Source organism: Zootoca vivipara, chromosome 1 (genome assembly GCF_963506605.1).
Source record: "Zootoca vivipara chromosome 1, rZooViv1.1, whole genome shotgun sequence".
Classification (NCBI taxonomy): Eukaryota; Metazoa; Chordata; class Lepidosauria; order Squamata; family Lacertidae; genus Zootoca; species Zootoca vivipara.
Window position 1 is genome coordinate 73,132,787 of NC_083276.1, and position 16,393 is coordinate 73,149,179.

At 42.8% G+C, this 16,393-nt stretch overlaps 1 protein-coding gene across 1 annotated transcript in view; it reads left to right on the plus strand.

Moving 5' to 3' along the window:
• Positions 1–1,568: 1,568 nt before the first annotated feature.
• Positions 1,569–16,393, plus strand: part of TRPM5 (transient receptor potential cation channel subfamily M member 5) — a 36,568-nt gene continuing 21,743 nt past the window's right edge. Inside the window, exons 1-10 of the mRNA XM_035133374.2 lie at positions 1,569–1,637; positions 4,743–4,813; positions 5,119–5,272; positions 6,028–6,208; positions 6,840–7,006; positions 7,896–8,076; positions 10,074–10,138; positions 12,580–12,771; positions 14,279–14,381; positions 15,054–15,172. Coding sequence (XP_034989265.2) covers positions 1,569–1,637; positions 4,743–4,813; positions 5,119–5,272; positions 6,028–6,208; positions 6,840–7,006; positions 7,896–8,076; positions 10,074–10,138; positions 12,580–12,771; positions 14,279–14,381; positions 15,054–15,172 — 1,302 coding nt within the window. The remainder of the gene's footprint in view (positions 1,638–4,742; positions 4,814–5,118; positions 5,273–6,027; positions 6,209–6,839; positions 7,007–7,895; positions 8,077–10,073; positions 10,139–12,579; positions 12,772–14,278; positions 14,382–15,053; positions 15,173–16,393) is intronic.

Consider the following 16,393-nt stretch of genomic DNA (forward strand, 5'->3'; position numbering starts at 1 on the left):
TTTGCCCTGATCTGCTCATGGGGAGTTGTCGTTACTCATTCATTCATCCCACACTTTCCAATACATTTTGCCATCAGTTTCCAAACTGTGAAAAGTCCTGTTTCTTTTTCGATGGGAATTTGTTGCACTAGGGTGGCAGAGCCCTTTAATCCAATTTAATTGGAGAATGTTCTTGAATCCCTCTTGCAAAACAGTGACAATTAGAAAACGGAAATAAATGGGGTGAACTGGATGTCAATGTGTTTTGCATCATTACCAGAAATAAGCCTGGTTCCTTCAAAGGGACCCACAACAACCTACCCTGCCATTTGCACCCGTGAGTCTTTTGCAATGACTGATTGCTTGTTATTTATCTAACATGTTGGATTTGTATCTTATCTTTCCCACCAAATGATGTTCAAGGTGGCTAATAGCAACAATATACGCACAATGACACAGCAATAAATGTAACAAACGCAAATCAGGTCTAAAAAAAATTGAGAAAACTTTAAACAAATTACAGCATACTTACAAATCAGTTTATGGTTCAAAGTCCTGTCTAAATAAAGAGGTCTTTAGCTGCTGGCAGAAAGTCATCAGAGATGGGGCTAGCTGGACCCCTCTTGGTAAGAGATCCTAAACCAGGCATCCCCAAACTGCGGCCCTCCAGATGTTTTGGCCTACAACTCCCATGATCCCTAGCTAACAGGACCAGTAGTCGGGGAAGATGGGAATTGTAGTCCAAAACATCTGGAGGGCCAAAGTTTGGGGGTGCCTGTCCTAGACATTTAGAGCAAACGCAGAGAAGGCTCCATCTTGAATTTCCACCACATGAGCTTCAGGTGTTTGTGGGGCAAACAAAAGGGCCTCTCCAAGACTCTATGGACATCACTGTTAGTTTGACAGGAGCACTTGCTCCTGCTGTTTTTTTATTTCAGGGGTTGATTGCAGCTCAGCAGTAACCATCTTTCTCCACCAATCTTGCTCCTCAACAATAACAATGATTTTGTTTCACAATATTATAACGTGTTGATACCAATACAACTTGTAATGGTTAATCTCTTGCTCTGAAACAGAATCAATCATGTTTCAGGGTGGTGCTTAGTATGTCTGTCTTTCGGATTAACACCGCCTACCTGAATCCCTGAGAATTGACCAAAAGCTGCTAAATTAAGTTTACCACATTTTGTGCTCAACTGAAAGAAAATATGCCTGAGATTTTCTACTTTTTTAAAAAGAGGACAGGAAATCTTGGGTGCAAACATATATATACTATTAAGCTGTTTAGGAGGAAAGAAAAAGAAAGAAAGATTAAATTATTCTAACCATTTCTAGCTTATTTTATTAAAGAAGAGGGATACAATAATGACAAAAGAAGCCCTGTTCAGACTACATACATATGTTGGTTATGCATGGAGACATGAGGGTAATCATAAAGGGATCATATCTGAAAGTACACCCTTCTATATATGGAGGAGAAGGCTATTGACAGCTATCAGGCATGAGGGCTGGAGGCAGTAATGATTCTGAATACCAGTTGCCAGAAACCAGGGCCGGCCCTACGTGTAGGCTGGGTGGCGCAGGGCACCATGGCGCTGGCCCACCAGGAGAGCGCCGCGAGCTGCGCCCGCCCGCTGGCCGGCCGGTCCGCCATGCAGGTGCGCACTGCGCCCACCCGCCCACCGCGCTGGGAAACGGGGCGGGAGGGCGCCGGAGAGATCGCACTGTGCCGGCCCGCCTGCCCACCGCGCTGGGAAACGGGGCGGGAGGGCGCCGGAGAGATCCGGCGCACCATGGCGCCAGGGGCGCTTAAGACGGCCCTGCCAGAAACCACAGTAGAGAAGAGTGCTCTTGTGTTCAAATCCTGCTTGCTGGCTTCCCACAAGCATCTGATTGGCCACTGTGAGAGCAGAATGGTAGACGAGATGGGACATTGGCATGATCTATGTTCTTATGTATATTCACAGTAATCTCTGACTGGAATTTACACATATGCAACATATTGTACTTCCAATCTGTACCTTGTGTGTACTTTGAATGCGTGAATGCTATGTTCAGAAGCTATTATGAATATGCACAGAAGAACAGGGCCAACGGAGACCATTTTGATCCTCGCCCACCCCCACCCCCCGCCAACATCCATGCTTAGTCAGCTTGAATATGTTTACTCAACAGGACAAACAAGCTAATTTCTATAGCTGATACAAAGCCATTTGCTGTGGATCACTTTTGTTCTTGTCTTCTGGGAAGGCTTCCTTCCTTTTCTGCCCCATTTCTGGCTCTTCTTTCACCATGTTCATTTGTTTTGATTTGAATCAGATGGCCTTCACTGAAGCTTAGTCACATCATTGTGAAAATACAGGCTGGTGAAAAGTCAGGCCCCCAAAGAGACATTAATTAAAGAGGGGGGAAAGCAACAGTACCGTCAGCAACAAAAGCCAGCTCCTTCCAAGGCCAATTTGCAATCCAAAACCAAATACTGTGAAAATTCGTTGCAGAACCATGTATGTGCACTAGGAAATATCAGTCTAGTATTTTGGCCATAGATAACTTTACAGGCTCCAGTTGCAATAAATAAGCAGTACTGCTGATTTATCTTCTCCCTGGACAAAATATTGTATATGTGCAATCTTCTTCTGTAAACAATTTTGTATGTATCATTCAGCCCACATCATAAATAAACCTTGCGAATGAAATTCACCATTAATTTGCGCCATATCTCTCATCTGTATAAAGCTGTCAAATTATTGCAGTTCTATCCCTACTTTCTTATCCACACCCTAGTTCCTATAATCTTACACAATGAAACTAAAATATACCTGAAAAATTAGGCATGCTCCTCTGCTCTAAAACAGGATATGGTTATGCTTCTTTCCCTACCTGCCCTGGGCTGTGAGAAGTTCCAGGGGCACAGCACTCACCCAGGTTTGGTTTTCTTTGGAAGGAGGCCACTAGTGGCTTCTGGAAATTTTTGTAATGTTTGAGCTTATTTATAAATATGTAGCTTGAGCTCAAGTGAGGGCACAGCATAAGCACTCCAACAGACAACTAAATCCATTACTTCTCATCAGATATTGAGCGGGGGACTGGCAGCAGCACAGCCCCCCCTTTACAATCAGTGCTATTTTTCCAGAAAAAAGAGATGCCGAAACTCACCATGAATGCCTCCCTTGTGCTCTTATAATGGTGCCCACATGAGAGGTGCCGGAACTGAGTTCCAGTGAGTTCCAGCTGAAAAAAGTCCTGTTTACAATGTTTCATATTCTCTCATCTCTCTCCCTTTCTCTGACTCCCACTTTAAAAGTGTTTCTATTATGCTTTGTTTGTGACTTGCTTGCCACCTCCCTCTGGCTGGAGGTAGTGCTGTCTTGAGCAATACAGTGGTACCTCGCTAGACGAATGCCCTGCTAGACTAATTTTTCGCTAGACGAATGGGTTTTGCGATCGGAGGTTGCCTTGCAAGACGAATTCGTTTTGTGAAAAAATCGTCTAGCGAATCACGGTTTCCCATAGGAATGCATTGAAATTCAATTAATGCGTTCCTATGGGCAAAAAAAATTCAATGCATTCCTATGGGATTCGCAAGACGAATTTTTCGCAAAACGAATTGACTCACAGAACGAATTAAATTTGTCTTGCGAGGCACCATTATAGCTGCAAAGGATTGCCTTTAAACATGCAGTCTCTTCTGGGTACCTCCAGCCTATCACTCTTTTGCAGGAGGGATTAAAGCACATACACTGGTACCTCTGGTTACGAACGCTTCTGGTTACGAACGCTTCAGGTTATGAGCGCCGCTAACCCGGAGGTAGCTGCTCCTGGTTGCGAACTTTGCCCCAGGATGCGAATGGAAATGGCACCCCAGAAGTGCACATGCAGCAGGAGGGCCCATTAGCAAAAGCGCGCCTCAGGATAAGAACGGTTTCAGCTTAAGAATGGACCTCTGGAACAAATCAAGTTTATAACCAGAGGTACCACTGTACTTTGATAGGGTGGCGCTGTGGGTTAAACCACTGAGCCTAGGGCTTGCCGATCAGAAGGTCGGTGGTTCGAATCCCCGCGAAGGGGTTGAGCTCCCGTTGCTCGGTCCCAGCTCCTGCCAACCTAGCAGTTCAAAAGCACATCAAAGTGTAAGTAGATAAATAGGTACTGCTCCAAGCGGGAAGGTAAACGGCGTTTCCGTGTGCTGCTCTGGTTTGCCAGAAGCAGCTTTGTCATGCTGGCCACATGACCTGGAAGCTGTACGCTGGCTCCCTTGGCCAATAACGCGAGATGAGCGTGCAGCCCCAGAGTCGGTCATGACTGGACCTAATGGTCAGGGGTCCCTTTACCCTTTACCTTACCACTGTACTTTAAATTAAGGTTTGAACAATTCAAATTAAAGTGCTCTGTCACCCTAATTGCAACACATCTACTTCAGAAAAAGAATCAGTGTGGAAAATGACAGGAGAATCCACTGAAAAGTGTGGGATGAACATATGACTAATGGGAAAATGAAGAAAAACACTCACAAGCAAATCAGGATGAACGCTCATTGCTGGATAATCTCCCCACAAACAAATTAGAATGGATACTCAATAAAGATTGGCTACAACCTCCAGATAAGCTTTGTGTAAGCAAATCAGGATGACTGCTCAATAAGCCAATTGTCGTAGGAGACTTCTTAACTGGTTTCTTTTTTCAATAATGTTACTGTGAAATATTAATAACTAGAATGCTACAAACTAAATATAGTTTGACTTCTTTTTTCCCCCCCTGCCCAGAATATTGTTCTCCAAGCCTTTAGAAGAAGAGAAAGCATCTCAAATGATAGCATGGACTTAAGGGATAAAGTGTAAGTTCATTTGTGACGATCTTAAAGAATTAAGGAAAAGGCAGCAAGTATGGTTTTAAAATGTCTCTCTCTTGTTCTTCAGCCATTCATACATATGAATTCAGATGCACATATATAACATAAAATGCATTAGACCATGTGTGCACTTTATATATAGCCATGTAAATGCTACTAAAATAGTGAACTTGAGCCGTCACGATGACATTCACATTTTTTAAAATATGATTTTGGATGAAATTCCATTACACTTTTGTTATAAAGCCCCATCATTGAAGTTCCCTCATCTTTTAATTATCTTACTTCAGGGAAGCCAGTCAGGCTGATGATCCCTCAGTGGTCCCAAAGGAGCACTCACAAGCAAAACTGCACAATAATGAGAAAGAAGGAGCCTTTCCAAGGGAATTGCCATATTGCACAGGAGAAATCGACTTCATGGCTTCTGGAAAGAAACGTGGAAAGGTAGCACAAAACCTCTCACCGGGGGGACATGAAGGTCTTTTAAGACGGGAATTCTACTATTTTTACCCTAAAAATCTTATTTCTCTCATCCTTTGTATATCTTTACTTTGTGCCAACATTCAAGATCTGGGATCAACGCTGTGAAGAAGCTCTAAAAACACATTGGAAACAATTCACGTACCTTAAAAACAAAAACAAAAATCCAAAAACAAACCAACCCAGTAATCTTAGATACAATGAGCCTGTGATTCACAAACCATTTAAGTCAAGACATTTACCTTTCAGCAGGTGTATACCTTGATCTCATGCATAGTCACCCCTACTACATCTGATGGGTTTTACTGCCTAATTAATATACTCAGGGAACTGCCTTCTCCATGGGTAGAGAGGGAGTTCTGCAGGCATAGTCAATGGGATACGCCCACCCATCACATGATAACAGAAAGCTACTGTTGCTATTCTGCTGGTGAAACACCTTAGGAAATTGGTTCAAAAATGGGGTATGCTAAGGGCAGATTAGGAGAGGCCTTGGATGTCCCAACATACCCCCACAAAGGTAAAAAAACTACTCCAGACCCAGAGCTGGCACAGTCATCCACTCCCCTCATTCATGTCAATGGGAGAGACACCAAAGGGAAAACACTTGGGGAGGGATGGGAAAAGTTGCCCTCCACCTTCTGCTCTGGTAGGAGCAAGCAACAGGACTTAAGACCCAGTTGACACTTCTTTTCTGAATGTCCCTTTCTTGGTTACAGTTTATTAAGGTGCCATGTGCCATCCACCCTGGAGTTATATTTGACGTCATGAGTAACAAGTGGAACCTTCCTGCTCCCAACCTGGTTGTCTCTTTAGTAGGAGAAGAAGAAAACTTTCAGATGAAACCTTGGCTGCGTGACACCTTAAGAAAAGGATTGGTGAAGGCTGCGCAAAGCACTGGTCGGTTCCACTCCTGGAAATGGGAATGTAGTTGTTTACATCCCTGTCAAATATGATTCCTAACTTAATAAAGGGGAAATTTCCTTAAAATTCTGCATGTTAAAAGTGGCTTTTTATCAAAAGAGTTCTACCCCTGTTTATTCAATATGGTAAATCTTTCTGAAAACAAGGCCACGTGAATGAGACAATATCAGATTATCAATATGGCATGATTCAAGCATAAGAAGCATCATTTGTTTGAGTCACAGCTCCCCTTGTTTTTAAGCATATATTTAATCAAACGTTTTGTTCCTGAGCTATAGAAAGCCTATTGAAAGTGAGGGTACATCCTGGTGTAAGGGGGTGGGGTTGAACTGCAGTTTTACTTACAATATACTTATCTGTCATCCCAGATTTGTGAACCTGGCAGCATGTGGGCCACCAACACAAGCCACTCTTAACAGGTTGTTTAAGGTCAATTTAGAGGGAATGTGGGGTGGTGCTGGCATAGGAGCATTTGAGCAGAGATTTGAACTTTGCCAGAATTCAGCCCTGGCTAGCAGGACCATGATGGGAACTGTCGTCCAAAAACAGCTGAATACCCAAGTTTGGTAAACCCGTAACATCTTACGCTTGTAAAATTCTGTTTCAGGTGCATGGATCTTTACCAGTGCCTTGCGCGTTGGAGTAACAAAACATATAGGGCAAGCGGTTCGGGATCACATGCTGGCAAGTACTTCCTCCACAGTAAAAGTGGTTGCCATAGGAATAACTTCACTGGGGAAAATTCGCCACAGAGAACTTCTGGATAATGCCAAGGTATATTTTCCGCCAAGGAAAACATAGAAAGGATGTTTTGCCTGAAAACAACTGGAACCCTTGGGTCCCATTGACCAGGTGACAGAATAGTGCTGTGCAGACTCCCTAAGTCACAAATCAGTTCTCAGATTTTGTTGGATAGATTTTCATTTTACTCCCATGCATGCACACATATTTATATAGCGCGCACACACAATCATTATGATTTTAGTTTTTCAGAGTTCATAGTAAGACGTTACAGCTTTATACCTGAACAGAGAATGCAAACTCCTGTCCTTCCTATACTGTACTATCTGGTGAATGTGCTTTGAAGCCTGCATGATTCACAACCCTGGTAATGCAAGGTCCTGATCGCACAGGTAGGGGCGTTCCGAGGCAGAGGCGGGAGTGGGGGAGCGGCCCAACCTGGGGGCCATTCCAAAGGGCGGTGACAAAATGCCGACCCCCGATCGGCAGCACCTCCCAGGTTGCGCTCCGCTTGCCGCACACCCCCTGGGATGAGTGCCACACCCCTCGTGGGCAGAGCACCACACCCCCTCGGATGAGCACCGCTTCGGGTACCAGAGCAGGTTGCTCCGCCTCTACACACAGGAGCTCCTAAACACATGCAGCTGAACACATGCAGACCTCCTTCCTCAGAGCAGAGAACTCAGGTAACTGGTTTGTTTAAACTCTAGTTAGTGAGAACAAGGGAGGAGCTAACCGTGGTTCTGGTTTCTGCACAAGCTACAGTTTAAACAAGCCACAGGTCTCTGTGTTCAGTTGTCATAGGGAACTGTGGTTTGTTCAAAACAGTAGGAGTTGCTTCTAATCTTTTACTCTGGCACGCAACAGAGAAGAGGGGTGAGCAATGTTTTCGTACAAAAAAACAATCTCTCCTTTTCCCTAGAATGACAGCCTTATAAGCTACAAGTCTGACCACAGTGCCCAAGGTCCTCTATATTTTCTTGACAACCACCACTCTCATTTTATCTTGGTGGATGAAAAAGATCCGAATGAGCCAGATGGGACTACAAGGCTACGTCTCACCTTTGAGAAACACATTTCAGAACAGCGCACTGGCTATGGAGGTGGGCAGATTTGAAAAAGGAAAGATGAGACCTAGATTATTACTTGGGTTACTTGCATTTACAAGGATGTTTGTTTAAATACAGATGATAGAATTATTGTTTATAATAGTCTATTACATATATATATATATATATATATATATATATATATATATATATATTTGAGATGCTGTAAAAGGTTTGGCTGCAATCCCATACACTTTATCACAGCTGGGTTTTAAGCTGCCTGATTTTGTGCAGTACTATGAAAGTTAGATTGTATTCTGTCTTAATTCTAAAAGAATAGCCATGAAAGGGTCACTGCAAATAGGACACTTTTGATGAAGAATAATAATAAACTGGTAATGTGCAGCTGCTAGTGATATAGACTGGAGGATTTTGTCACGTCCCCCAAAGAAAAAGGCTTGTAGGTGCAGGGAACCCCCCCCCCCCAATGTGAATGGCAAACCACTGCATATGTTCATTTGGAGGCAGAAATCTAAACGAAAGCAGCATTCGCTTTTGGGGTATCAACTGTTAACAGTTAACATAAAGTTACATAAAGTGGCTTGAAACTTTCCTACATTATATTTTTAAAACCATGCAACCTTCCAAGGCTGCTTTCAATTATGCAGTAAAATGCTAGGAGGGGGTGGGCCCATGGGAGGAGGGCTTCTTAACCGTTTGCCACTTGCACATTTTCCTGTGCAAAGCCCTCCCTTCCCAGTGGTTTCTTTCCCATGGTTGCAAAAGCAACTGAGAAGTGTGTTTTGAGCAGAGACCAGCTAAGAGAAAGGATTAGCCAACCTCCTCCTCTCTAACTTTTGTCTCCATAAACTTGCAGCCTCTTAAAGCTGCTTTTTGACTGCATATAATGTCCAGTTTTGGCTCTTAGATTATAGCCAAAAGAAGTCAAAATGCCCATATTATTGTTTCTCCAATATTTTTTATTTAATATTCAAATATCTGCATAAAATTTTACACGTATTTTTCTGAACAATAAAAAGTTTAACTAATGCATATGTAAGATTGAAAGCCAATAAATACTTATAAAAACGGACAATCTAATTACTTGTAATACACTATTCTTTTTCTAGTCCACGGGGGGGGGGGAGCCCTGTTGGGATATGAAAATATAAGTTGGGATAATATTTACATTGCTAAATTAAAAGCAGATATTGATATATTTCTCCTAATAAATATTAATTAATAAAATCTTGCCTTTTATTATCCCAGCAAAGTATAAATGGACCCCATTTTTCCAATAAATTAGTTGTATTTTCAGTTGCCTTCCCTTACTCTTATCAAATTTGTCAGTTTGACCACACAAGCCATATCAGTGGCATAGTAATGGGGGGTGGGGGGCGTGCCGCCCCGGGTGGCAGGCTGGGTGGGGGGCAGCAGGCTGGATGGGGCTGACCACCTCCGATGGCCACTGCCACGCGACGCAGCCACCGCCATCGAGAAGAAGCCCCGATGGAAGCAAGACTGCCTCACTCCGCGGCTTGCTCGTGGGGTTTGCCGCGTCGCCACGTCGTACGCCTCCTTCGGGTTTGCTGCTCAGGCAGCCAGGTAGCTAGTTACGCCGCTGAGCCATCTCCCAGGCTTTAGATAACCAAAAGTCAGTAGAGGGTGACATAGGGCTTTTCTATTTTGACAAATCACAATTTTAGCTGCTTTTAATAAGTGAGCTGGCAGTTCAAAATTCTCCTCCAGTATAACACCCTTAAGATATCCAAACAATATCCAGCAAGGAGTCTGAAGAGCACAGAGGCTAATAGCATTCAATGCAATTTCTGATGGCTGAATGTAGGATAGGATAACCTTACAATGGATAGCCCCATACTATGTCATTATCTTTTAACTAGGTATAAAAAAATATACCATAGCCTATTGTTGTCCTTGCCGGGGAGAAGCAGGGTTGATATGCTTGCAGATGGGGGAAACAAATGAACAGCTGAGATAATAGAACTGCATAGATTTTATTAACTTAAATATTTAATCCTCTATTGATCTAGGAACAGGCAGCATTGAAATCCCTGTGCTCTGCTTGCTCGTGAATGGAAGACCAAACATACTCGAGGTAAAGAGCTAATCATCTTGTTTAAATAAGAGAGGAAGCTATTTAAGCAAATATTCAGGTGCCTTACACTTAGCCGAACAGTGTGCTGGACATGAAATGTAGACCAAGGAAAATAATGGCTCCAAGCCTGCTTTTTTTACTGGTCCATTGCTGATAAGTGACAGAAGAAGATTCAAAAGTTAGCGGGACCACACTTTTATTGGGAGGAACTCAAACGTTCCAAAATAGTGAGCAAGCCTTTGAGTTCTCTAGAACTCATCTTTAGGCTGGATGGTTAATAAAACAAGAGAGGAAGGAGAGAAGAAGTTGGACACAATGTTGAAGTCCAAAAAGCTTAGGTAGATTCACCCATTTGGTGCGGAGGAAGGCACAACCAGCACACAGCACAGGGATTGCTCACACTTCTGCTTGTTCCATGCCTAGAAAAGCATAGGTCCCAGAGGTTTTATGTTTGCTCCACCTCTTTCCCCAATAAATCCTCTTTAGCGCTGAATCGTAGCAAATGTGAATCCACCAAAAACCCAATTGATGTTTTCTCTGGTTCAGCGGTAAAGATCGGGTTTCCCAGGTGAGAAGCAACATGGGGGCAAGTGGAAGTCTGGACGAGGCTATAGCTGAGTATGAGCCAGGGTTCCTTGTAAGGTATGTTTATGTGGTTGCCAGCTAAAAGGCAAAAGGGTTTTTTTGAGAAAAAGCGGGAACAGAGCATGCTCGAGGCCCATCTTCTGGGTGTTGTTCAAAGGAGGATGCCAGACTGGAAATTGTGCTATAGAAACCAAGAAATAAAACCAGCTATTCTTCATCTTACTGGTGTTGCCTAAATATATATTACAGTCCCAGCATGGCTCCCTGCTCTCGACAGCTGTGGGAAGCCCTTTAATTTGTTTTGAATTTTGCTTTGGGCCCAACTCTGAAAGGAATGTGGGCCCTGGCAGCTGGACTTATCAGCAGGATTCAGTTCACGGCATCTCCAAGAAATGCTGAGAAAGTGTTCCTGCCCAGAACCCTAGGAAGCTGCTGCCAATCATAGCAGACAGTACTCAGCTAGATGGACCAATCATAGAATCATAGAATCGTAGAGTTGGAAGAGACCACAAGGGCCATCCAGTCCAACCCCCTGCTGAGCAGGAAACACCATCAAAGCATTCTTGACATATGCATGTCAAGCCTCTGCTTAAAGACCTCCAAAGAAGGAGACTCCACCACACTCCTTGGTAGCAAATTCCACTGCCGAACAGCTCTTACTGTCAGGAAGTTCTTCCTAATGTTTAGGTGGAATCTTCTTTCTTGAAGTTTGAATCCATTGCTCCGTGTCAATCACCTGATTTGATATAAGATGAGCTTCCTATGTACTGTCACCAATTACATTCTCCCCCACAATGTAGTGCCAGTGATATAAAAGGTAAAGGTAAAGGGACCCCTGACCATTAGGTCCAGTCGTGACCGACTCTGGGGTTGCGCGCTCATCTCGCATTATTGACTGAGGGAGCCAGCGTATAGCTTCCAGGTCATGTGGCCAGCATGACAAAGCCGCTTCTGGTGAACCAGAGCAGCGCATGGAAACGCCGTTTACCTTCCCGCTGTAGCAGTTCCTATTTATCTACTTGCATTTTGACGTGCTTTCGAACTGCTAGGTTGGCAGGAGCTGGGACCAAGCAACGGGAGCTCACCCCGTCACAGGGATTCGAACCACCAACCTTCTGATCGGCAAGCCCTAGGCTCTGTGGTTTAACCCACAGCGCCACCTGGGTCCCGCCAGTGATATAGAAAGGGGCAATTCAAATGACACTGGCAAGACCAATCTCCTGGGCCTGGCATCCTTGTCAGTGGCATTGCTGCTATGCCAGCCATTCAGAAAGATCAACCTGGTGGCATTGCTGACCCTGGAGCACTGGGCCTGCATTACTAGACCCATCAGTGCTGACACCATTTTCATTTTCTCCCAGTGCAATGCCCAAGACATATGCACTGACACCGGAGTGCCATTTCACATAAAGGTAGTTCTTAGAAAATGTTCTTCAACAATGGCTAAAGACAGCAGTTTTTTCATGAATGCAAAACCACTTCAGCACATGTGCTTGTCCAGCTGCTGAAGAAAAATAAAATAAAAAAACTTTTTGATTGAAGAGTACTGGGATTTCACTATGGAACGATTAATTAAAATAAGTGCCATCTCTTACATTTTCTTAGAGAGTGAGTCTAGCCTAAGAATTGTAGCCTTACTATCAGGCTGATTCAACAAACCTTTTGCAAAGATAACAGTCTAGATAACGAAATGCAACATAGGGGTTCAGTGATTTCTGAGAATGTCACTTTAGGCAGCAGTCCTGTACATACAACTAGCTGGGCTTGTTTCTGCAGAGTAACTTTGCATAGTATTGCATTTTCATGTTATTTGAGCATGTATGGTGTCATCTTTTTTGTGTTTTTTTTTTAAACAGAGAATTTGCAGGGGACTGGAGAATTCTGCCCCCTGGCTCATCTTGGCTGGATCTGGTGGCATAGCTGACATCTTAGCTGCACTTATGAATGAGCCACACTTAATTGTGCCACAGGTGGTAGAAAAACAATTAAAAGAGAAATTCCCCACAGAGGATTTCTTGGGGACAGACATTCTTCAGTGGACTGCGGTGGTAAATGGATTGCTTGGTACTTTGTAGCCATGCATCAAATGCATTTACAGACTATGAGGAGTTTGCAGTAAACACCTATCCACTCTCTTGTCAACCATCCTGGGCTATACTTTGGTGTATTTCTAAACTCCAGCCGTTCTTTCACCTCCTTAATCTTTCTTAAATGGGACCAAAAAATCCACCCCCTCCATACTTCTCTTTCCCTTTTCATTTTCTAATACTAAGGATTTTGTATACAAGTGCTTGATCATAAAACTGTAGAGTTGGAAGGGACCTTGAGGGTGATCTAATCCAACGCCATCCAATGCAGCAGTCTCAACTACTGTAACTTAAACATGACAGATGGCCATTCAAACTCTACTTAAAAACCATCAATGAAGTCTATAACCTTTCGTGGAATTCTGTTTCACTATCAAACAACTCTTACAGTCAGAACATTCTTCCTGATGTTTCGTTGGAATCAGTGCCCCCCCCGTTGCCCAGTCCCAGGCATGCAGGAGGGTGGAGGCCGGCCGCCTCAGCATCTCGCTGGCTCGGTTGCCCCCAAACTCGCAGCGCAGAGCTGCCCGCGGCAGAAGAGCCCGCCGCGGCGCTCTGACCAACTGGTCTCTTCCCTGGACTCAACTCTCGAGCCCCGGACTCTCAGCCTGGCACCCCTGAGAGCCCGGCACCCAGGTGCCCCACACCCCTAGTGTCTATGGGTAAGATGGCCCTGGTTGGAATCTCATTTCTTATAACTAGAATCCATTGGTTGAGGTTGCAGCCTCCAGAGCAGGAGGAAACAAGCTTGCTCCATCTTCCATGTGACAGCTGTTTAGATATTTGAAAATGGCTATTGTAGCTCTTCTCAGTCTCCTCTTTACAAGGATAAACATATCAACTCCCTCAACCGTTCGTTCATACATAGATCCCCCTTCTTCTTTGGTGTGTGTGTGTGTGTGTGTGTGTGTGTGTGTGTGTGTGTGTGAGAGAGAGAGAGAGAGAGAGAGCGCACACAAAACTGGCCCCCAAAGTCCTTTGCTTTGGTTCTGACTCTCTTATCCCTTGGTATGGAATGATTTGTAATTAAAGCCTGAGTATTTTGTATATTTTGGGTGCTATCTAGTGTTAGTCATAGAGCAGATGCATTGAAAGCAGAGGTTTTAAGTACAGTGGTACCTCAACTTACGAATTTAATCCGTTCCGAACGGACCTTTGTAAGTTGAAAAATTCGTAAGTTGAAGCCAATGGGGATTTTTTTTTTTTAAAAAAAGCCGTAAGTCAAAAAAATCCTATCTAAAAATTCGTAAGTCAAAAAAATCCTATCTAAACCACATCCAAAATGGCAGCCGGAACTCTGTTCGTAACTCAAAACATTCGTACGTCGAGTCATTCGTAAGTCGAGGTACCACTGTAATTTACATCCGTTGATGTCAGTGAGCTAACTCTGAGAATGATTTTGTTGGATTTCACCCTTTAATTTTACTATAATGGAAGTGGGAAACATCAAACTGCTTTATCTCTTTAGATCCAAAGCATTCTTGTCCAGCAGCAGCTTTTAACAGTGCATAACTTTGAACAAGAAGGTTCAGAAGAACTGGATACAGTCATTTTGAAAGCACTAGTTAAAGGTAACATGTTTTTAATATATGTTGTCTATTTAAAAAAAGAAGACTCCTTAATCCAGTACTACCTCATTTAATTTCTTTATAAATTTCTTTTCTTGTAGACACTCAAAATGGTGGACAATATGGATAAAACTACCAATATACAAAACAATTCTATTTCAAACAATTTAAAAATAATAAAACAATAGTAAAATCATAAGACCACTGCAAACTAAAGGCTCACTGAAATTGGAAAATATTTACACTCTCCCTGAACTCTAAAAGGAGTCATATGAAAGAAGAAAGTCCATGAAAAATAATCATACTCTGGTAGAAGCTTATGAATGACAGACTATTGATGGTTAACTTTTTGTATTTACTTTGTTCAGTGCCATTTCCCAAGTTAAGTAGGATTAATTGAATTGTAATTCTTTAAATGTAGTGAAAACATTTTTTTTAAAGAGCAAACAAACCTTGAAACTTTCAGAAAATAGGATTCAAAGTAAAGCTTTTTAAATTTTATTTTAAACTACCGGTATTGAGGGTTTGGGACTGCGGTCCTAGGCACACTTACTTCAGAGCAAATCCCACTGAGCTTGTGAGACTTATTTCTGAGTAAATATGCATAGGACTGACCTGTTAATCCATTCTAAATGCGCATTATTAATTTATTCTTGTTTTATGTTTATGGTTTAGCCTGTAAAAGTCATAGTCAGGAAGCCCAAGAATACCTGGATGAGCTGAAGCTGGCTGTGGCCTGGAACAGAGTGGATATAGCGAAGAGTGAAATATTCAATGGAGATGTTGAGTGGAAGGTAGGGGTTCCTCCCCCCCCCATGCTTGAGTTGTTTATACTAAAGTTGGTAACTTTAGCATCTGCTGGTGAATGACATTTTTGAGTTATGCACGTGAGTAATCTTCTTCACCAATCCTGAAGAAGTAATCTAAAAGTTGAACAGTTGAAAAGGACCTAAGATTAACTCCTAAAGTGTTCATATCTGATGCCTTTGCATCCTCAAAGCACTCCACTGTCAGGAATACCAGGGCTAGTCTACATCCTCGACTGGCCTTTCTGTGATAAAAATTCCCCAAATGTTTATTCCAGAAGAAGGGATAGAAATCAGCTTTCCTCCAAAATGCAACTCAATGAAGGATATGTAGGGCTCCCCTTGAAGTCTCTAATTCAGACTCTGATCAGACCCGTTTAAACTTTAGCAAGTCATCAGACTATGACCTGGACCTCTTTCAGTTTCATCACAATTTATTTATTTATAATATATGATTGACTGCCCAATCAACAGATTAACACAAGAGTTAAACTGAAACATTACAAGATTAATTAAAGTACTTAGAACATTAAACCAAAAGTTCAATGTCTTGCCTAAAATCTGGGACAAACTGAGGTAACAGGATTGAAACCCAGCAGAAATCATTTGTTTCAAGGGCAAAGAAATATAGTTTTAAAATGTCCAGGAGAATAAAATGGTCCTTGCTTGGTGCTGAAGAGGATCTTTGTGTAGCCGCCAGACGAGTCTCATTGAGCAAAGCACATTGTGAGTGTCCTACCCAGTGCCAGATTTATGTATAAGCTAAACAAGCTATAGCTTAGGGCCCCACTCTCTTGGCCTCCCCCCAAAAAATGTAAAGGAGAAAAACTGGATGTACATTTCCAAAATATAAGATAAAAATAAAATAAAATAAAACCTACATACAGCAACAGAGTGTTGTGTTGTGATGGACCTAATAAATTACCATACAGCATATATTCAACACAAAAAACAGTGACAATTTGTTGTTGACAAATTACCTTCAGTAGCTTATGGCCTCATCAAACCTAAATCCGGCCCTGGTCTCGCCACTTAATACCTGGGATGTGGATCAGGGTGTGGGCTCAATGTATGAGAGCCACAGCTTATACAATTGGTTCTACCAGAGAACACTGCCAGGGAATTTGCCAAAGGGATGCAGACCAGTCCACATAGTGCATGCAATGCCTAGACCAGTACCTAATTGAGCAGTGAAGGACAAAAAGCTCA